At 42.4% G+C, this 22,128-nt stretch overlaps 1 protein-coding gene across 6 annotated transcripts in view; it reads right to left on the bottom strand.

Annotated features, from left to right (window-relative positions):
• Positions 1-3,578: 3,578 nt before the first annotated feature.
• TTF2 (transcription termination factor 2) overlaps positions 3,579-22,128 on the bottom strand; it is a 44,346-nt gene continuing 25,796 nt past the window's right edge. The window contains exons 13-25 of one of the 6 annotated variants that reach the window (XR_011073574.1): positions 20,025-20,206; positions 19,161-19,314; positions 18,742-18,833; positions 17,836-17,918; positions 17,298-17,431; positions 13,841-14,011; positions 11,435-11,493; positions 10,440-10,590; positions 9,666-9,748; positions 7,781-7,855; positions 4,257-4,868; positions 3,875-3,944; positions 3,579-3,709 (exon numbers count right to left, since the gene is read on the bottom strand). Coding sequence is in view for 1 of the 6 variants with exons in the window: in XM_068540584.1 (XP_068396685.1) it covers positions 4,724-4,868; positions 7,781-7,855; positions 9,666-9,748; positions 10,440-10,590; positions 11,435-11,493; positions 13,841-14,011; positions 17,298-17,431; positions 17,836-17,918; positions 18,742-18,833; positions 19,161-19,314; positions 20,025-20,206 (1,329 nt within the window). In the remaining 5 variants the exon portion in view is untranslated. The other 5 variants (XR_011073573.1, XR_011073575.1, XR_011073576.1 and 2 more) reach the window with 5 other exon arrangements.

The following is a 22,128-nucleotide window of genomic DNA, read 5'->3' as shown; positions in this document are numbered from 1 at the left end:
AACCAAATACCACTTGGAAAAAAATCTCAGCCTTCTCTCAAAACTGTTGGATAAATTATATGCACCTTAGGGACCAGCCTTGAATTTTCCAATTACCTCAGACATCTAGGGAATTGCTTGCCATGAAGAAGCTTGTTGTTTTACGTCATTTTGCCCCATGTGTCTTTTAATGAATGAGATTTCAGAACTGAGGATAAAAAGCTTATCGTTTATTTCAGTTGGAAAAAGCTTTTGGTAATTGGATAACTGTACTGTAGATGAAGTTCTATTGCAACAGAAAATTTCTATAAGATACCTAGGTTCTGGCAAATGCCCTAGCCTTTAAGCAATATTAATGGTAACAGTTCCACTACAGATATTTAAAGTTTGTGCGGGGGAGGGGTGGGATGGGGGTGGAGTGGGGCTGTTATCTGATCCGTGCTACAGTGGAGTGTAAACCTAGCTGAAAGACTTGGCAGAGCAAGACTGATCTGCAGAGCCCACGATTCCAAGGTGAGGGCAAAAAGAAGTCTCAGGATTTAGGAACTGTCCCCAGCGTAGCAAAGTGCTTCAGAAACCACCTTTGAGTTGTGAGCACTGAAGCATCAACAAGGTGCAGCAGCAGGATGTAAGCTATATCTCTTGGTGTTACAGGTAGGAGGAAACGGGCCGCAAATTACAGCCTCCGTCCCCTGGGATGTTGTAACTGGATAAACACCTGGGCCGTCTTGGATAACAAACATACACACGTACCTGCCAGCCCACCCATTCTCTAATCTCTAAAATGCGGCAGTCACTCAGCTCTACTCCAGAGGATGTATACCTGTGTGTTAGGTTTTTCTCAATTAAGAGGTGGTTGGGTGAAGTGAATGTTAATTAAAAGCAGAATACAGGAAGAGGCGTTTCACTCTTTGCCTTATTAGCTTCTACGTATTGATTTCAATTCCTTCGACACTTCCTCAGAGAAGTCCTCCTTAACTAGGTCAAATCCCTGTTCTAAGCCCTCCCAGCCACGCGGACACCCCCTCCCCCGCCACTGTAGCACTCATCACAATGGCCACTTTGCAGCCACACGTGATGATCTGATTAATGCCTGTCTCCCCTTCTAGGCTGGAAGCCTCAGGAGGACAGGGACTGTTTTGGGTTTTGCTTATCCTTATGTTTTCAGCGCCCAGGAGTGCCCTGGCATGTTTAATATATGTTTTTAAATTAATGTATGAATAATTAAGCAGTGAAAGTATTCTTCCCATCCTTCCTTTCATATGTAATCTCTTCCTACACTCAGATTTAGCTAAGCATTCTGGTAAAAAGGACTCGAGCTAGCGAAGACATCGTCTTCCCTGTTCCCCGCTAGGGGTTAGGCCGTTCTTTCATTTCCATCCCCGTCCCCTGGCTACTCACTCAGGTGGTACTTTGTACTATAACTGACGCTGATTTCATTTTTACCTATGAAAACATTTTAATCGAGGTCATATGCCTACAAATTCTAAATTCTTATTGTAATTCTCTTTGTGCTTGAAGGAATGCCTTTTAATTCTTTCTGGCTTTCTCTAGGGCTACATGCTACATAGCAAATAGCAGTACCATATCCCACTCTGTAAACCCAAATTCTCTCAAGGCATTATGGTAGATATCAAGATTTCAGAACACCAGAGGGGCCACACCGAGCACTGGCATTTCCATGACTATCTGTGCAGGATAATCTGGCTTCACCTTTCAGCCCTGCAGAAAGCTACTTCATTGGGCAAGACAATCAGAGAGAGGAAAGAGCCCAGTATTCATATGTAGCCATTCCAGATCACATACATGACTGACAGAGGAAGGGGTCATGTCCCACAAAGACATCATTCTACCTATTGTGTTCATAATAACTGGATGGCAACAGGAGTCCTTGGTAAGGCTTTAAAGGGCCCAGGTTCCATCCAGCCATGGCACGCACGATGCCCTTTTTTGATTAACCCTGCCAAAAAGAAGTCAAACTATAAACCTTCCATGAAGGCAACTCTGTCACATAAGAAATACCTTGTAAACTGGGTGCTCAGCAATGTTGCACTTTGGTGACAGATGTTCACCATCTGGCTCTTTCAGCTGCACCCATGCTTCTATTTTATTCTCATATTCCAAGACCTGGTCCCACAGCAATAACACTAGCATTTGGATGGCACTTCATGGTTAACAAAGCATTTACTGTTCTTGCCTAAGTCTGCTGACGTAGGCAGATAGAGGTAAAAAGAAAATCTGACAGTTATGGTGTCACATAAAGGAAGGCTGGTTGACACTGGCAGAACTCACAGGGCAGCACCTCAATTAGATCACTACACTGTGGGATGCTGCCCACTGCTAGAGGGTGCAGGGACCCAGCTTGTCATGCCCTGACCTTAAGCAATGGACTCACAGTAACTAAATGAACGTGAGCCTGAGACGGACACCAGAATGCTACTTATACTAATTCATGAGACATTTCCACCCCAGGGCTAGGACTGAGGGATGCATGTCTGGTATGACAGTGGTTCCAATTTTTGCTGTATCCGCCTCACATCGATAGCATCTCCCTGTTATAGGAACACCTACCCAAGACAAGACTGAGTGGCTTTGCTAGCTTAGAATCAGAATGAGGAACACTAGAGAAACTATTTAAGATACCAGAAGGAATATTAGAGTAGATTACATTGGTCAATGGGCTCTGAATATCTGAAGATTGTAGGTTATAATCCCTGCATCCATCTTCAGACTAAAAGCAAGAATACTTGAACCTCAAAGTTGACACCGCCTCTCTCCTAAACAGTCCCTGGAAAGGACACTGACAGTGTTCACCTAACACACCTTCTGACTGACGTGACCCAGGTCGAACGGGGTATGGTGTGTATGTGTGTTGCTAAATTCCCAGTGGAGCAGAGTGAGCTGCATGCTAATCCTCACATCTTACAGATGAAAGAACTGAGGTGCCTGGGGAACCTGCAACTAGCTGAACGCCAGACAGTCAGCAAACGGCAGAGGCAGGGTCTGTACATTCTTGCTGGCCTGGGAGCCACTGCTTCTCAGGTGACACTCCCTTTGCCCTGGTGTGTTGATCCTACAGCGTAACTCCCGAAGGGTAACCTTACATCCTCCACTTCCCGATTTTATCAGGGACTTCACTATAGCTGCCGAAGTTCTAAAAACAATGCCCACCACAAATGCGGAAACCAAAGTGTAGAGAAGTTAATGATTTTTTCAAGGCTACACCCTCAGCTAAGGTGAACCTGGAAGTAGAGTTAAGTCAGAACTCTTCCTTCCAGGCCACCTGTCTTTGCCTCTGTGGGCCTTTAGACCATGTCCTTAGAGGGCACCTTTGCTTAAACAGGCCCCAGTGCCTCAGCCCATACTGTGACTGGCTTAACACAGGGCTTTGTCACCTAATCCTAACTCAGAGGAGGGCAACAGTTCTGTCTAGGAAGAAATACAATTCTTTCTAGCAGAAATTAGCTGAGTAAGTGTTTTGGAAATGACTGCCAATGGGAAGAAGGGAATCTGAATATTTTCCCAAAGTAAGAAATTCTCAAGAGTTTGTATTAGTCAGGATACAAACTGCTATACAAACAAACATCCAAGTCTCATGGTTTTAAAAAAAATTATTTCTTGATCATGTCATAGTCCAATGTAGGCGAGCTAGGGTGAGAAGGCAGGCACATACAGGAGGCTTTGTTCCGATGTCGTTCAGGAACTGAGGCTTACCAGTCTGCCAGAGGGTCTGTGGACAACAGTCGGTTAAGAATCTCTGACCTAGTGGCTTCACAAATCTCTAGGGCCCTGTAGTCGTCCATCAGTTCCTTTGTATTCAGTGGGCCAACAAGAGAAGAAACAGCACAAAGAATCACTTGCAAGGTTTTAGAAAGGCAGATAAGAAATGACTTACATCACTTCTCTCCACAGAACTCAGTAATACGGACCCATGTAACTGCAGTGAAGACTAGGAAATGTAGTCTCTGGTGGCCAGGAGGAAAAGGAAATGGGGGTTAGTGGACACAAAGCATTATCTCTGCTACACTGTCAAACACATGTTTATTGGATTATGCCAATGATAATACAAATACTAAATGACACAGTAATACTAAATGAAACAATGATACTAAGTGCTACAAATACTGTAAATTTGTAAAAATACAAATACTAGAAAAATGATACAAAAATTAAATTTTATGACATAAATACTACATATGATAGCAATACAAAATAATATAATAACACTAAATGATATGATACCAAATTCTAAATAATACAATGATACAAATACTAACCATCTACATATTACGTAGAGACCCGCTTCTGCTTAGCCCATAAAGAGATGGTTATATGAGCAGCCTCGTTGACAGGAGATGAAGAGATGGGATGGAGCCTGTGTTAGAAAAGGCAGTAACATTGGGTCCCCACCGGCTGAGAAGAGAAAAGCAACAGAGGGCTTTTTGAGCTTTTACTGAAGCTTAGGTACAACTCTCCCGAGGTTGTTTTCCAAATTCTCTAACTCTAAAGCATTTTCTCTTATCTGAAGTAATTTATTGGTTTCTATGTCACACATTAAATACGTTGATTGATTAACATGACTGGTTAACCAAGTGGTTAACATGATAACTGATCCTCACTTTGAGGCGGGCTTGAAGGTGAAACTGAATGGCAACGAGAGCTCAAAGGACCAGGGTTAGGTCATTCTCCCCAGATCCTAATACAAACCAACAATGGCACTATTCTGAGCCCCATAAACAGGAAGTTAGATGCCAAAAAGGACTTTGAGATCGGCCAAGGTGAGCTTGGTGACAACTTCTCCAGATCCTGATAGAATCTGTTTGGCCAAATCTTTCTTTTTCTCTTGGAGCTGCAAGATCTTCTCTTCCACTGTTCCCTCACAAACAAATCTGAAAAATAGACAAGCAAATAATCAAAAACCCAAAGCAGCATATCTGATGACATATTCAAATGTCTATTTATGCTTTAGTTTTTAAATGAGATTTCTTCCTTTATTTTTCCTTAGGTTTGATTAAGAACTCTATGTTTAGGAGACCTAAACAACTTAGACTAAATATATATCCATTTAAAGTGATCTGACCTTGGACTTCCCTGGTGGCGCAGTGGTTAAGAATCCGCCTGCCAATGCAGGGGACATGGGTTCTATCCCTGGTCCAGGAAGATCCCACATGTCGCGGAGCAACTAAGCCCATGCGTCACAACTACCGAGCCTGAGCTCTAGAGCCCGTGAGCCACAGCTACTGAAGCCCGCGTGCCACAACTACCGAAGCCCGTGTGCCTAGAGCCCGTGCTCCGCAACAAGAGAAGCCACCACAACGAGAAGGCCGCGCCCTGCGACAAAGAGTAGCCCCCGCTTGCCACAACTAGAGAAAGCCCGCGTGCAGCAACAAAGACCCAACACAGCCTAAATAAATAAATAAATAAATAAAAATTTAAAAAATTTAAAAATAAAGTGATCTGACCTCAAATTGACCTTTTATTTCTTTCTGAAGCTGAGATAATTGAGAAGCGCCAAAATAAGCAAAAGATATCCCAATCCAAAAAGAAGTATAGAGATCCAGCTTTTACACAAAAAGCTCCATCCTGATAAGGTCAGAAGGCCTAAAGCTTATCAAGTTTCTGCTAGGAATATGTGTGCTGGTTTAAGTACAGAGTGTCTTATCTCTTGGCTAATTCACACTGAAAACAGGTTTTACAAACCGAGGAAATACCACTGTTGTCCCTTATTCACTCATTCAACAAGTGCTGATGAAGATTCACTATATGCCATGCACTATGCTAGGTGCAGGAACGGAGATTTGAACATGGTCTTGCAGTCAAAGAGGACACAAAACAAAGACATGAAAATAAACAGCAACAATAATAATATGACCTGGAAAGCGCTATAACAGAAGTATGTCCAGCGTACAAGAGGAGTGAAAAGAAATCTGTCTGGGGTCTTCAGGGAAGGCTCCATTGACAAGTTGACTCTTAGTGTGACTTGCAGGATGAGCAAGGGTTTGCCAGATAGAACAGTGGGGAGGGCATCCCAGGGAATAGGAACATGTGTAAAACCATGGCTGAGTTTTGGAACATGGTCTGCTGCGGGGGTCGTAGAGTCTGGCCAGGGCAAAAGTCAAAAACTATGTTGTACTACAACAGCCGAAGCTCAAGAGGCTGGCGGGGGCTGGATCACGAGTGACTCTGCCTGTGATGCTAAGAAACTTAGTTTTGAAAGGAGGAAATGGCAGTGGGATGGGAAGAAAGGGATGGTTACAAGAAACACCTAGAAAATAAAATGAATGGACTTGGTTTGTGAAATGTGAGCAAGAAGGGGGAGTCTAGTTATGGCTCCATGAATACATAAACAGTGATACTATTCACAAAGACAAGGAATTCAGAAGAATCAGTAGATATGAGGTAGCAGGGAGAAACAATCTCAGCTTGTGACACTGTGAGTCCCTGGAGCATGTAACCCTGGAGCATGTAACAGTACTTGCTACATGGGGACTCCTCAACAGGTATTCGTTTTTTGAGTTGAATGAGACAAATGCATGAGTGAATGAATAATGGGTGTGGATGTGGACACTCAGATTCAGATATTTCGTGGGGATTTGGATATCTGGGCCTGAAGTTTAGGAAACCTTGGAACAGAGAGTATAGATTTTGGACTTACTGGAGTAGACGGGATTATTAAGAGAGGTGCATACAAAGTGAGCTGAGAAGAGAGCTAAAGACAGAACAACTGACATAATCGCTGTACTTGGCGAAGTTTGGAATTCATTGGTGTCCCTTAGCAAGAGTAGCTTTAATGGAGCGATGGGGGTGAAAGCCAGTTTGTATAGGTTGAGGAATGAATGGGAAGTAAGTAAGTAAAGATAGACAAGGATTTCTAATTATTCAGAAAACGTAGCCATGAAAAGGAAGAAGAAAAAGAGGTCCATAACTAGACTGTATTGTACCATTAAGGCAGGTTCTGTTGTTGTTTTTAAAGAGAAGAGGGTCTCAAGGACAGGGGCATTCTACAAAATAACTGGCCTGTGCACTTCAAAAATGTCACTGTCATAAAACACAAAGAAAGATTGAGGTGTTGTTCCAGATTAAAGGGGACAAAAGAGTCATGACAATCAAATGCTACACAGGACCTAGAATTTTCTTTGGCTGGGAAGGACATCACTGGGACAAGTGGCAAAACTGAATAAGGTCCATAGATCAGATATGAGTATTGTATCATTGTTAACATCCTGGTTTTGATAACTTTATTACAGTTACGTAAGAGAATGTCATTTTTAGGAAATGCATATTTTAATATTTAGAGGTAAAGGAGCATCATGTCTGCAACTTACTGCCAAATGGTCCAGAAAAAAACTTACACACACACACACACACACAAAGTGTCACAGTGCACAGGAATTTTTTGGTATTATTCTTGCAATCAAGAACTTTGGGGTATTCTTGTAAGAATTCTTACATTCTTCTCTATACGTCTGGAATTATGTCAAAATAAAAGTTAAAAGAAAAAGAGAGAGAGAGAGAGAGGAAGAGAGGAAGAGAAGGAGGGAGGAGGGTCCTTTCATGGGCAGCCTTGACTGAGTTAAGGCTCAGCATTGTTCATAAGCTTTTCTTCTTCTGCAGGACCAACTCCAAGGTTATCCACAAATTGCTTGTGTTCCCTTCCTGACTGTGAGTACCAACAAGGATGTGCCCCACAAGCACCATTAGTACAATGATCATCAAATACTTTACACATTCTATTAAAACATTACCCAAGAAAAATTTTCATGAAAGCAGACCTTTGTCCTGGAGACTTTTACTTACTTACCTGTGTATGACAACATCTTTCTGCTGCCCTACTCGGTAAATTCGGTCACAAGCTTGATCTTCAAGTGACGGATTCCTGTTAGAAGACAAGTAAAGCTCAAAGGTACTGACACCCTAGACCAGGGGTGGGCAAATCCCATGGGCCAAACGCAGCCCACAGTCTGTTTCTGTATGGCTCTTGTGTTTAAAATTGTTGTTACATTTTTAAAGGTTTGTTAACAAAAAAAAAAAAAACCTACAACAAAGAATATGCAACAGAGACCTATGTAGCTGGCAAAGCCTAAAATATTTACTATCTGGCCTAAAATACTTATAGAAAAAATTTGTAGATCTCTGTTCTAGTCTATGTGGGACTCAGAAAGCCCCAGGTGTCTTCTTGCCGTCTCATGAGAAACTGGGGTCAGATTGCTAATAGGAACTCTTAGCACCACCATCAGTTGGAAACTCTTAAGTAACAGAGGTTAAACCAATGCTCAAATCCTGTCACTAACTAGTTGAGTGACTTTGGGCAAGTCATCTAACCACAACCCTCCGGGCTTCAGATGGCTACTTGGAAACGGGAGGGCTGGCAAATGATCTCTAATGCCTTTTTCAACGTTAATATTCTATGATTCAACTAAGGAGACTTAATTTGTTTCATTCTTTCTAGATTCTCATTATCAATTCTAAACTAGTTTCTCATCTTACCTCTTTAAAATCTTGGATAACATTGCTCCACCTCAGAAACCAGCATGATCCCCATTCTGCTTCCTCACTCACGAGTATAGGGGAGTCCCAAGTAAGACCTAACCACATTCTCCAGGAAGATAATAACAGGTTGGCCTGTTTGTGCCCATCTGGGCTGCCTGGAGAATTAACAAATGACAATCTCTGGCACCAGTGCCTGGTGCAGCAATCCCTGACTGGCATCACTGAAAACTCAAAACAGGGACAAATTATGACGCTTTCTCCCAGCAATACATGAGTCATTCACTTCGTATCTAGGAAGGATGCTGCCATACTCCCGGTGTCGACACTATGTGCAGTGAGTCCAAGGCTCTGTGTTAAGTGTGTGTCTAACATAATTAGAAAATTCCTTTGCCTTTTCCCTTTGGAGTAACAGTTCTCCCTCTTCGCCAAGGCTGAGATTTCCTTGGACGTCAGCAAGTGTGTCTGAAATACGGTGTTTCGAAGAGATAAAGCTCCTCATTGAGTGAAGCAGCTCTTGGCCATAAGGAAAAGCACCCCCCACCCCGCTCCCAGTTTCCATGGAAACAGATGTTAGATTAACAATAAATAGTGAACAGACTATTTTAAATAGTCACTTGAAGCCTTGCTTGCTCAGGAATTCAGGGCCGGCAACTAACCCTACACCAATTTTTTTCTCTCTCTCTCTCTTTAAATTATTTATTACTTTATTTATTTTTGGCTGTGTTGGGTCTTGCTGTGCGCGGGCTTTCTCTCTAGTTGCGGCGAGAGGGGACTACTCTTCGTTGCGGTGTGCGGGCTTCTCATTGCAGGGGCTTCTCTGGTTGCGGAGCACGGGCTCTAGGCACGCAGGCTTCAGTAGTTGCGGCGGATGGGCTCAAGTAGTTGTGGCTCACAGGCTCTAGAGCGCAGGCTCAGTAGTTGTGGCGCACAGGCTTAGTTGCTCTGCGACATGTGAGATCTTCCCGGACCAGGGATCGAACCCATGTCCCCTGCATTGGCAGGCGGATTCTTAACCACTGCGCCACCAGGAAAGTCCCTAGCCCTACACCATTTTGATCTGTATCTTATACACATGTATGCCCAGAGGCAGCTCCATAATATGAAAGGAACACACTCAATATAAGAAGTCAGGCCTTACTGCCCCTCTGGTCTCCCTGCTATGCTGTGACAACTCAAGAAAAATCCAGAATCATTACCAGTGCATGTCCAGAAGAAAAAGATGGTTTCCTCCGGTCAGGTTTAGACCAACACCTCCAGCCAAGAGAGAGATTAGCATAACCTTCAAAAGGAAGCACACCATTAACTTTACACAGACTTGGTCTCATAAATCACCTCTCCTTCTTAGCAACATGCTCTTATCAAATTTTCTTCTGCTGTCATAAAGGCACTGTTTCGAAACTCTGAGATCCTATCTCCCATGCCTCACCTTTGAGAAAATTCTCATTTAACCTTTCTTTGGTGAGTCATTCTCAAAACATTAATTGTGCGCCTGCCGAAATATATGAATACTACCATTTAGAGCACCAGGGGTGGTTAGCTCAATAAACTTTCCATCAACCGGATTCTGTCTGTTCCATCAGTCCCCCAACCACTGCCATGATTCTCCTGCCATCACTCAACTAGTGCTTTCCAAATTCTCATTATCCATAATTAGATGCCTTTGTTCTCCCACTTCCCTCCATCTTTCCTCACATCAAGATCCCACCCATCCTGCCAGGCTTGCCTCCTCCACAAAGAGTCTCTTGATCCTAACCAGTTATGTTCTTACTCTCTTTTTAGCCCTCATAGTTTATTCTCTTAGAGTATTTGCACACTTTGATATGTATCCCCAATAAATGTCGAAGGAATCAAAAACACCTGGAGGGATCAAAGCTATGAATATTTTTGAATCGAGCTATGTTAAAATTTCCTCTGTGTAATTGGGAACAATTTGCTCTTGATTACAGAGCTCTGCTGTGATGAGCTCATACCTGAGGGCCCCTGGAGTTGTTAAATGCCTCCACCAAGTCCATTCTCTGTTTGGGGTTAACAGAGCCATCAATGGTGGAATAAGTCAGTCCATGCCTCTTAAGGTGCAAGGTTACAACCTTCAGCATGCTGGTCCACTGAGAGACGATGACACTGGAAGGAAGGATAAAACAGAAAACCAATGCCCCCGAATTGATGAAACAAACTCATCCACAGGGCTTTAACGCCTGTTATTCGTACAAGTCAGTTATCAAATGTGGACGAGGAAAGGCCTTCTGCTACCTAAGGGTACACACTTCGGTGACATTATAAGATTACAATATTTCCAGCTATTTCTAGATCCAGTCTACAACTTATTTTGTGCAAAATGAAGTCAGAATAAAGTGGTGGCTAAGCTAAAGTACTGGCTGCAGCCTCTGGTTATCTGGGGCCTAGTGCTTATCCAGAGGAGGTCTGTGCCCCTGCAGAGGGGTAGAGGCCCCTCCCCTTGCCAGTCAGAACCATAAGCTGCTAGGGCTTCTCTGTTCCCCCCATGCTGTGCTTTCATTAGAGTTTTATGTGTTTAGATCAAAATATTTCCGATCTACAAATGCACTGAATAGCACACAGTAAAGTCAAACAACGAATGAACCTCCCATAACCACGTCCCCAGCTTAGGAACATCCCCAGTACCATGGGGGCTCCCAGTCTGACCCCACTCTTCTCCCTCCCTCGCCCACCTGTTACTCTCTTGCTTTTCTTGAGATGCTTCTTCTCTGCTCTTAAACACTTCTTCAGATGCTCAGTTTACTCGGATCCTCTAGGGATTGCCTTTTCAGCCAGTGCCACAAATATTTTAATTAGAAATCAAAGGGAATCTGTGCTGTAACCTGAGTGCTTTCTGCTAAGCATGACTCAAGGTCCTTGATATAAAAAGCTAAGATTTATAACTATCCGCAATATTAAATTTTCTAGCGTAATTACAAGCAATGCTTGGATAATGAAATAACACATTTACCTCTTTTGGGACCCTGAATTTCTTCGGATTGCCTCCAATTCTGCCAACAGAGATGAAATCTGGGAAAAGGTGGAATTAACATACGGAGGTTTAAGCCAATCTGCTTTTCTCCACTTTCTGAATTAAAGAATCAGTCTCCTCCACAGCCTCTCGGCTTCTGGTCTTACTCCTCTCTAGTTCCCTTTCCTCTCTGCAGCCAGAGGGCTATTTCCAAAATGTCAGTTTCTTATTTTCCTCCTCTGGCTGAAGCCCCTGCAGTGGCTTCCCGCTGAGAATAAAGCCCAGGCTCCTTACGGTGGCCTCCCAGATCCTTGCTACCCTGCCTTCCACTCACATCTCCAGCCTCAACCCTCACTACGCGCTCTTCAAATGATGCTCGGGCGATACCAACATTCTCCCTCCACTAAGCCATGCTTTGTCTCCTCTTTGTCCATTCTGTTCCCTCTGCCTAGGACAGCCTTACGTGTCAGCTTCTTGGAGGGCCTCTCCAATCCCAGGAGCCCACTGCCTACATGCTACTATACCACCTTTTCTTTCTATTATCATGGTCTTTTTCATACTATATATTAATTGCTTATTAGTCATCTCTTGCTTTCATGGCTGGATATGCTCCGAAGAGGCAGAGCCAGCGTGTCTGGTTCATTTCTGCACCCCTAGCACTCAGCATATTGCTGGACCAGAGAAGATACTATCCTAACATTTGCAGAAGGAGAAAGTGAAAGAGCTTGACCCAGTTTGAGGCCTGCTGCAAATGGTGTTGAAGAAGAGAACCTGTCCAGGCTGAGGAATACTTGCTCAAGCTTCATGACAAGCTCTCTGGGTATTTACCAAAACTGCTCAGGGCACGTTCAAGTCTATGAGGGACCAGGCGATAAGAACATGTGGGCAGGACTCTGGAGAGCAGCTGGGCTTATTCTTCCTGACTGCTAATGTGAATGACCTTTCCAAAGGCTCTAAAGTTCATCCCCAGAATGGCGGAAGAGGACGAAAATTAGACCAAGAATCAGGAGATGAAGAGAGTTCTTATTCTGCCATCACAGGGCTGGATCACTTTGGAACTCCCAGTTAAGAGCTCAGCTTCCTCATCAGTAAAAAGGGGCTGAGCCAGAGGAACTGAGGTGCCCTTAGCTCTTCCATTCTACGCCGCCGTGGTGCTAGTGGCAACCTGTGGAGGCCCCCGCGTAAGGCTGCGCTCCCACCTGAACAAACACGCTGATGCCTGGGCAGGAAGACAGTCACAGGACTGTACCATTTTGAATTAGTAGGAAGGAAAAAAGCAGGTACACGAAATGCCTGGTGTCTTGGCAACACAAGGTTGTGGAAAGTTCTCGAACTGCCTCATGAAAAACCTGGCGATAGGTATTTTGAAAAAAATGCAGTGGGAGAGCAGGATTCATGGGCTGTGAGCTGGGGCCAAATTCTAATAACATTCTGTATGAGTTTAGGTTTGTGCTACCAAACAAAACTCCCTTCCTCACATGAAACCACCTTAAGTGGTGTGAACTACGATTAATGGGTTCACATTAAGAAGCCTTGTGAACGATGACCTGAGTATCAGACAAGTTGTCAGGAACACAAGTTATTAGCAACATGAATTTTAACCCAATAGCTAACTGAGGGTGCTAGGGCCTGAAGTCCGGCCACATGTGGTGCCCTTCTTATGTTTCTCTCAGTTACTGAGGGTGAAGACCTAGGTAAATGTTTTAAAAATCTAATTAAAAGTAATTCTTTGGTAAAACCATTCCCCTGGCAGTGACCTCCTTTCTAGTTATATCTTTTAAAGCCTTTGAAGAGAGGTTGAGGCAGCCTCAGAAAGCACCAGAGAGGGAACCCAGCCCTCAGGGCAGGCGAGACAATGGGCAGGTTCCAAGCGAGCCAGTGGAGAGGCAGGACACACACCCCGGGCTTCCTCTGATAGAACCCTTCAGTTCTTAAAACATTCAATGAAAACAGAACAGAGTGACTAATGAGGAGAGGCTGGTAGGATACAAACCCAGCAGATGTAAGCCTCTCAACAAAGCAAAGCAACTGGCGCTCAGACGTATTACACAATCTCGAGGCTCAGGCCTTCGTTATTTTCCCAAAACAAACTGCTCACTTGCCTGGGCCCTGTGGCCGGCATACACCTGACAGGCTCCTTCCCCAGGAATCCATGCCAGAAATCTGCCCTGATGCCAGGTCGGCCCAAGCCACTCTCTGAAAGCCCACTATGTAGTAAGACTTCAGTTTTATTCGTCAACTCAAACTAGAATTTAAGACTGGAGGGAGAATTTGACCAGCCAACATCTAACAGCTCCAGCTCTGCTGTCAAATGTCTGGACTCGCTTGGACAAGTGTGGCGCTCTCACTCAGGGAAATGTGTGAGGAGTCAAAGTCTTTCTACTAGAATAGAGGTGATCATACTACCTTGGTGCTCTCTCTCCTGTCGTCAAAAAGCTCCACCTTGAAGCATTTGCCATTAAGGGAAACGGAGGCAGACGGCTCTGAGTTATGGAATTCGGACAAGGTCAAGGCTCTGAGCTGCTCGTCCAGGGAAAGGACCAGGCCTTCACTCTTCAGCTCTTTCGGATCCAGGGCCTGAGCAGAATCAGACAGGGGACAGAGCAGATGGGCAGTTGAGGCAGTAAGGCACGTGACCTGCCAAAGTGCTAACTGTTTAACACAGCACATGGCAAAATGTCTCATAATTTACCATCAGTATCTCCTCAGGTAAACCCAGATTAAAATGTAATCTTGCAAGCTTTTTTCACCAGATCAAAAATAAATCAAGGGACTTCTCTGGTGGTGCAGTGGTTAAGAATCCGCCTGCCAATGCAGGGGACACGGGTTCGATCCCTGGTCCGGGAAGATCCCACATGCCGCGGAGCAACTAAGCCCGTGCGCCACAACTACTGAAGCCCGCGTGAGCCTAGAGCCCGTGCTCCGCAACAAGAGAAGCCACTGCAATGAGAAGCTCAGGCACTGCAACGAAGAGTAGCCCCCGCTCGCCATAACTAGAGAAAGCCCATGCGCAGTAACAAAGACCCAACGCAATCAAAAATAATTAAAAAAAAAAAAAAAGGAATCCATTTAATCAATCAATCAATCAATCAATCAATCAATCAATCAAATGATGGAACTTCTTAGAAAATTGCCAGATTGCAAGATCATTCTATTCTCCCCAGCTAGAACACTACAGTTAATTAAGCTATTGATAATCAAGATGCAATTTACTACCAAAAAAAAGATTACTACAGCACCTCAAAAGAGTAACATACTTCAATAAACATTTTTTTAACAAAAGAAAAAATTTTCAAATACCAGGAATACTTCTTTTTCTGTTCATAAAAATAACATATGCTCATTTTAGAAAATCTGGAAAAGTTCAGAAGAGTGTAAAGAAAGTAAGAATCCTTGATAACCAAGGAGAAAATAAATTTTAACTGCCAAGAGAAAAAAAAAAAAGAATAACATATTCCCCCTTTTTTCTTTAATTGAAGTATATTTACAGTATTGTGTTAGTTTCTGGTGTACAGCAAAGTGATTCCCTTATGCATACATACACTCACACACATATATATTCTCTTTCAGATTCTTTTCCATTAAAGGTTATTACAAGATTTTTTTATTTTGGCTGCACCACGTGGCTTGCAGGATCTTGGTTTCCCAACCAGAGATGGAACCCAGGCCCTGGAAGTGAAAGCACCAAGTCCTAACCACTGGAGCGCCAGAGAATTCCCAGGTTATTACGAGATATTGAGTTTAGTTCCCTGTGCTATACAGTAGGTCCTTGTTGTTTACCTATTCAATATATAGTAGTTTGTATATGTTAATCCCAAACTCCTAATTGATCCCTTCCTCACCACCCTCCGCTATCCCGTTTGGTAACCATAAGTTTGTTTTCTATGTTTGTGAGTCTATTTCTGTTTTGTAAATAAGTTCATTTGTATCATTTTTTTAGATTCCACAAATAAGTGATATCATATGATATTTGTCTTTGATTATTTAACTTAATATGATAATCTCTAGTTCCATCCATGTTGCTGCAAATGGCATTATTTCATTCTCTTTTTATGGCTGAGTAATATTCCATTATATGTATGCATATATATATATATATATATATATATATATATATATATATATATATATACACACACACACAAGCACCACATCTTCTTTATCCATTCATCTGTTGATAGACATTTAGGTTGCTTCCATGTCTTGGCTATTGTACATAATGCTGTAATGAATATGAACATTGGGGTGCATATATCTTTTTGAATTAGTTTTCTCCAGATATGTGCCCAGGAGTGGGATTGCTGGATTATATATGGTAACTCTATTTTTAGTTTTTTAAGGATCCTCCATACTGTTCTCCAGAGTGGCTGCACGCATTTAGACTCCCACCAACAGTGTAGGAGGGTTCCTTTTTCTCCACACCCTCTCCAGCATTTATTGTTTGTCAACTTTTTAATGATGGCCATTCTGACTGGTGTGAGGTGAGGACCTCATTATGGTTGTGATTTGCATTTCTCTAATAATTAGTGACATTGAGCATCTTTTCATGTGCTTCTTGGCCATCTATATGTCTTTGGTGAAATATCTATTTAGGTCTTCTGCCCATTTTTTGATTGGGTTGTTTGTTTTTTTGATATTAAGCTGTATGAGCTGTTTGTATATTTTGAAGATTAATCCCTTGTTGGTAGCATTGTTTGCAAATATTTTCTTCTGTTCTGTGGGTTGTCTTTTCCTTTTGTTTATGGTTTCCTTTGCTGTGCAAAAGCTTTTAAGTTTAATTAGGTCCCATTTGTTTATTTTTGCTTTTATTTCCATTTCTCTAGGAGAGAGATCCAAAAAAATATTGCTGCGATTTATGTCAGAGTGTTCTGCCTATAACATATTCCTCTTAATTACAGATGTGCCTCTATCCAATATCAAGACAACTTTAAATACTTGAGTTTTCATAACTAGACTTAACACTAGTAGCTAAATAAGCTTTATGACATCCTAAAATACCAAAGTATTCATATATGGCTTCCTTTTTAACAAGATGCCATTTTCTATTTTAAAATAAAGCTTATTTAAACAAACCAGGGACTTCCCTGGTGGTCCAGCGGTTAAGACTCCATGCTCCCAATGCAGGCGGCCTGGGTTTGATCCCTGGTCAGGGAACTAGATCCCGCATGCCACAACTAAAGATCCCGAATGCTGCAACTAAAGATCCCCGCGTGCCACAACTAAGAAGATCCCACACCCCGCAATGAAGATCCCACATGACGCAAATAAGACCCAGTGCAGGGCTTCCCTGGTGGCGCGGTGGTTGAGAATCTGCCTGCCAATGCAGGGGACACGGGTTTGAGCCCTGGTCTGGGAAGATCCCACATGCCGTGGAGCAACTGGGCCCGTGAGCCACAATTACTGAGCCTGCGCATCTGGAGCCTGTGCTCCGCAACAAGAGAGGCCACGATAGTGAGAGGCCCACGCACCACGATGAAGAGTGGCCCCCGCTTGCCACAACTAGAGAAAGCCCTCGCACAGAAACGAAGACCCAACACAGCCATAAATAAATAAATTAATTTTTTAAAAAATCTGTTAAAAAAAAAAGACCCAGTGCAGCCAATTAATTAATTAATTAATTAAAGAAAAATAATAAAACAAATAACAAAAACTGTTCTCAACATCATGGGAATTAACTCAAGATCAATAAAGACTAATATAAAATAAAGTAAAATAAAGAGTCTTCTCTTTCCTATCCCACCAGAAAACAAAACACACTCAAACCCCATTTTCCTTGATCCAGCAGACTGGATCCCAGTTTCAGGAGACTGAGGTGGACTTCTCCACAGCCCCTCTGGGGTCCCACACAGGTGGCTTTGCTTACCGACTTCAGTAGAGAAAGATGGCAACAACACTGGCGGAGTCTCAGCAACTGTGACAGTATGTGGGCGGTGCTAGATGTCTGCGAGTCTGCTGCCACCGAGAGCCCAGGCCCACTGGACCCAAACTCCTGCGCCACTTCCAAGAAGGAAAACAGACACAGGAAACAGTACAGGGTTTAAAACAGAAATATGGGGGAGAACCGTGAACTAAATGAGGAGATTTTAAACTTCTTTGATCTGAGGTTCAATCATATAGTTTTAGCTCACTTCTCTACCAATTAGAGAAGTACGAAATACTGGTTTTCTTTATACACCTACTTGTATTTTAATCAAACAGATTTTGAAAATAACTAAAAAGAAGTTTAGATCACCAGGTCTGGTGCTTGCAGGTCAGTAGATTTTACTTTGGTTTGAGGTTCCAAGCTAAGGTCAAGTCTCTGCAATCAAGAATTCATGACCCCTCCCGATTTCTGTAAGTTTACCAAATCTGCGTCCACATTTTCATGAGTTTTCTGTATTTATGAGTGTCCCACTGCTTACCTCTACTGAATGGATTATCAAGGCTTCTTCCAGATTGGCTGCCCCCACTTTCATGTCTTTTTAGATAGGACTGCAGAGCTGACCTGCCTCAGATCGAAAAAGAAAATGCACATAAAATGATCGCTAAGACCAAACAGGTTTACAATGGTCACTGTTTAACTGTGTTTGCGGTAGGACCTTGAAAAATTATAAAAGCGAACTTGTTAAATGAAGGTAGGCTCACAGCAAGCATTGGGCAAAGGTAATAAAAAATAATTACTTTAAAAGCCAAACCACTTAAAAATGATTAATAAATATTAACAAAGATTAATATCAAATATTAGTATTATATTTAATATCAATTTAATATTAACATGTAATACAGTAACATATTATTAATTAGTATAAGTTAATATACTATTATAATATTTGTTAATAAACATAAGGTATACAAAGAGAAAAAACTTATTTACATTGGAAGTGAGAGGTACCAACTAAGAGAGTAGAAATCTGGAATTCAGGGAAGGATAAGAGCTTTAGAGCAAGTGCAAAGGACAGATGACAAGAAGGATTACTGAGCAGTTTTTTAAAAGTTCCAATGAGAGGCTGGGTAACAGGTCAAAGGTCAAAGATATACTTTCCTAATACAGCCCCATGAGGAACAGAAAGACCTGGTGTACAGTGCGCACACCCTAGACCTTCTATGCAAGGAAGCCAATGGAGAACAGGTTCAATGTGTATGTGAGACAAAGGTGAGCTGAGGAGAGGTGAGGAGAGAGAAAGGGAGGTTTTTTAAAAAAGGAACACAGATATCCAACTTGTCAGTAATACCATAATTAGAGTTAGAGGAACCCTGACCCTCGACTCACTCCCAAGCAAGAACAAGAATGAAATAGATGTGAGAAGGTGCTTCTTCACTGCACACACCTTGATCTTGCAAAAAGGACACTATAAACATTCTCTTCATCTTCAGAAAGCTTTAAATGGTGCAACTGAAATTTACGCTGGGGGAGCACCACCTGGAAGAGTAAAAGAAACAAGCAGCTGGGATGAAGTTATACAAATTAACTGAACATTAGGGAGTACACTCCCCAGAGTTGGCACCAGAAATCTAGTCAGGCTCTGGACAGCAGCTCCCACCCTTCCCTGAAAACAGGTCTGCTCTAACACACTGCACACGGGACTGCTGTGACACGAGGGGCAGGACAGCAACCCGAAGGCCTCCTCCTAGGAAAATGGGAGACTCAGAGGCTCCTGAAGCAAAGCAGATGGCGGTTCAAGGCGAGTCAAGGACATGGTCGCCCTCCTTCCTGGCCTCCCCCAGGGACATGTGTCAGTGGGATTACCAAGGGCTTGCCGGTGGGGTCCAGCTGGTCTTTTGTTCTCCTCAGCAAAAGGCTCTTGGTTAAAATATTTAACCGTTCTTCTCCTTTCTTTGAACCATTGTCAACCTGACTCCTCCACAGACTGAGTTCATCAAATGGAGAACAACGGAGAAATCTTTTTCATTGGAGAAGGATAGAGAATAGGAAAGAAGCATGGGAGGATGGAGGAAAGGTTCAAAGACAGACATAAGGTGAAAAGCAAATCAGATTTTACATATCATCCAATCATTTGTAAACGTCAATTTCATAGCAAAACTTTGCTAGACAGAGCAAAAGGATCCAAGTCAATAACCACATTATAAAACCACATTATAAAAATGTGAATTTTCCCATTAACAACGTCTATATCATCACAACAGGACATATAACCAATAGCTAGCATTCATTCCTAAAACTTCAAAGGCTAGTAAAGAAATTCTGTATCCTCTTATGAGCTGACTTGAATTAAAACAAGTATTTTAAAATCAGCCTTCTTTTCTGTTTGCTTCAAATAAATTGTAGTCCTGCCCCCAGGCCATACGTTTTAAAGCAGAAGTAGCCCAAAACATTCCTGGGACTGAAGAAAGTTGACTGTTGTTTCCTTTAATTTAATTGGTCCCTTATTTTTCCATATATAGGGGCTGGATGTCATCAAAGTCCTATATCAGCCAGTCAATCGACAGATTATATCTCATAAATATTAATTCTTCTGCCCTTTAAAGGTTGACAGGCTTGCCATCTGCTACACAAGATAGTCTGGTACACACTGGAGAGATGAGATATGAAATAATTATGAAGGGTTACCGACAGGGTTCACATCTACATAATCCAAAGAGTTTTACTCACTTCAGCAGTGAATACACGTCCAACAAGTTGTTCTGAATGGGGGTTCCAGTGACAGCCCAACGGGCTTGGGCTTGGAGCTTACACACAGCCAAGGAAGTCTGCACTCGGGGATTCTTAACATTATGAGCTTCATCCAATATGATTCGAGCCCAGACTACTCGAAGCAAAGGTGACGAGATACCCTGGAAGAAACACAGGTGAAATCCAATAAGAGTATGGGAAAACGTGCATGTCATCAAGAAGATAAGGGAAAATAACAAGCAAGTATCGAAGACCTGCTCTAACCTTCAAGTTTGAGAGCTTAGATCAGGTACACTGAAATAAGAATTAAGCTTAAGAAACCAAGAGTGGTTGGACAGCTACATATAAAAGAATGAAATTAGAACACTCTCTAACACCATACGCAAAAATAAACTCAAAATGGATTAAAGTCATAAATGTAAGACTGGACACTATAAAACTCTTAGAGGAAAACATACGCAGAACACTCTCTGACATAAATCTCAGCAAGCTCTTTTTTGATCCACCTCTTACAGTAATGAAAATAAAAACAAAAATAAACAAATGGGACCTAATGACACTTAAAGAAGCTTTTGCACAGCAAAGGAAACCGTAAACAAAATGAAAAGACAACCCACAGAATGGGAGAAAATATTTACAAACAAAGCGACTGACAAGGGATTAATCTCCAAAATCTACAAACAGCTCATGCAGCTCAATATCAAGAAAACAAACAACCCAATCAAAAAATGGCTGGAAGATCTAAATAGACATTTCTCCAAAGAAGACATACAGATGGCCAAGAGGCACATGAAAAGATGCTCAACATCACTAATTATCAGAGAAATGCAAATCAAAACTACAATGAGGTATCACCTCACACCGGTCAGAATGGCCATCATCAAAAAGTCTACAAACAATAAATGCTGGAGAGGGTGTGGAGAAAAGGGAACCCTCCTACACTCTTGGTGGGAATGTAAATTGATACAGCCACTATGGAGAACAGTATGGAGGCCCCTTAAAAAACTAAAAATAGAGTTGCCATATGATCCAGCAATCCTACTCCTGGGCATATATCTGGAGAAAACCATAATTCAAAAAGATACATGCACCACAATGTTCAGTGCAGCACTATTTACAATAGCGAGGACATGGAAGCAGCCTAAATGTCCATCAACAGAGGAATGGATAAAGAAGACGTGGTACATACATAAAAGTCTACTTTTATATGTAAAATGCTAAGCCAGACACAAAGAACATTTCCTACCCTCAAGGAGCTCACAATCTAGCAGGGGAGAAAAAATAAAACAAGCATAAAGATCATTACATACAATGTATATATAGTAAATCCCACTGGATAATTCAATACAGGACAGTAGGCATCTAGCTGGTCTTGTTCACTGCAGTATCCCTAATACCTGAAATAGCATCTGGCATGGGGTAGTGTTACAACAAAAATAGAAATGAGGTTTTTCCTCTCCTGATAACAAGGAAAATAAAGGGAACAATGAACAGGGTGGAGAAGGAGCATTAACTGGCCTGAAAGAGTTAATCAATCCTAGTTTTATTTTAACTGTTACTAATCTGTAGTGTCTGTAACTAGATTTGTCCTTCACAAAGCTAACCCCTAACACTCTCTGACTCTGTGAATTACATCCTGCACCTAACACTCTCCATCTCCATGTGAATTACATCCTGCACCTGGTGTTCACACTCCCTACACTCCCTTGTAGCAAATCACCCCTTGTAGCGTTCTGCATTTCAGAAAGAAGGTTGCGGGTGGATAACCCAGAGACAAAGAACGGACCCAATTACCAGGTTGCCTGAAGCCAGCTGTGACTGTTTTGAAATAATGCAGGAAGAAGAAAAATGCAAGACCTTCACTACTTTGATCCTTATCACCTACCCCAGACTGCAAGCCCCACCTATAAGACTTCTCCTGATTCCCCAGGGATTGGTGGGGGGGGGGGGGGGCGCGTTTTTGAGGCGCTGGCCTGCTGTGTTCCCTCTTTGCCTGGCTAAGAATAAGACTACCCTTTCTTTTCTCCTCCAAACGCTGTCTCCGTACTTCTATTCGACATCGGTGCACAGAGAGCCAAGATTT

Source organism: Eschrichtius robustus, chromosome 3 (assembly GCF_028021215.1).
Source record: "Eschrichtius robustus isolate mEscRob2 chromosome 3, mEscRob2.pri, whole genome shotgun sequence".
NCBI lineage: Eukaryota > Metazoa > Chordata > Mammalia > Artiodactyla > Eschrichtiidae > Eschrichtius > Eschrichtius robustus.
This window is presented reverse-complemented; position numbering and strand designations above follow the sequence as displayed.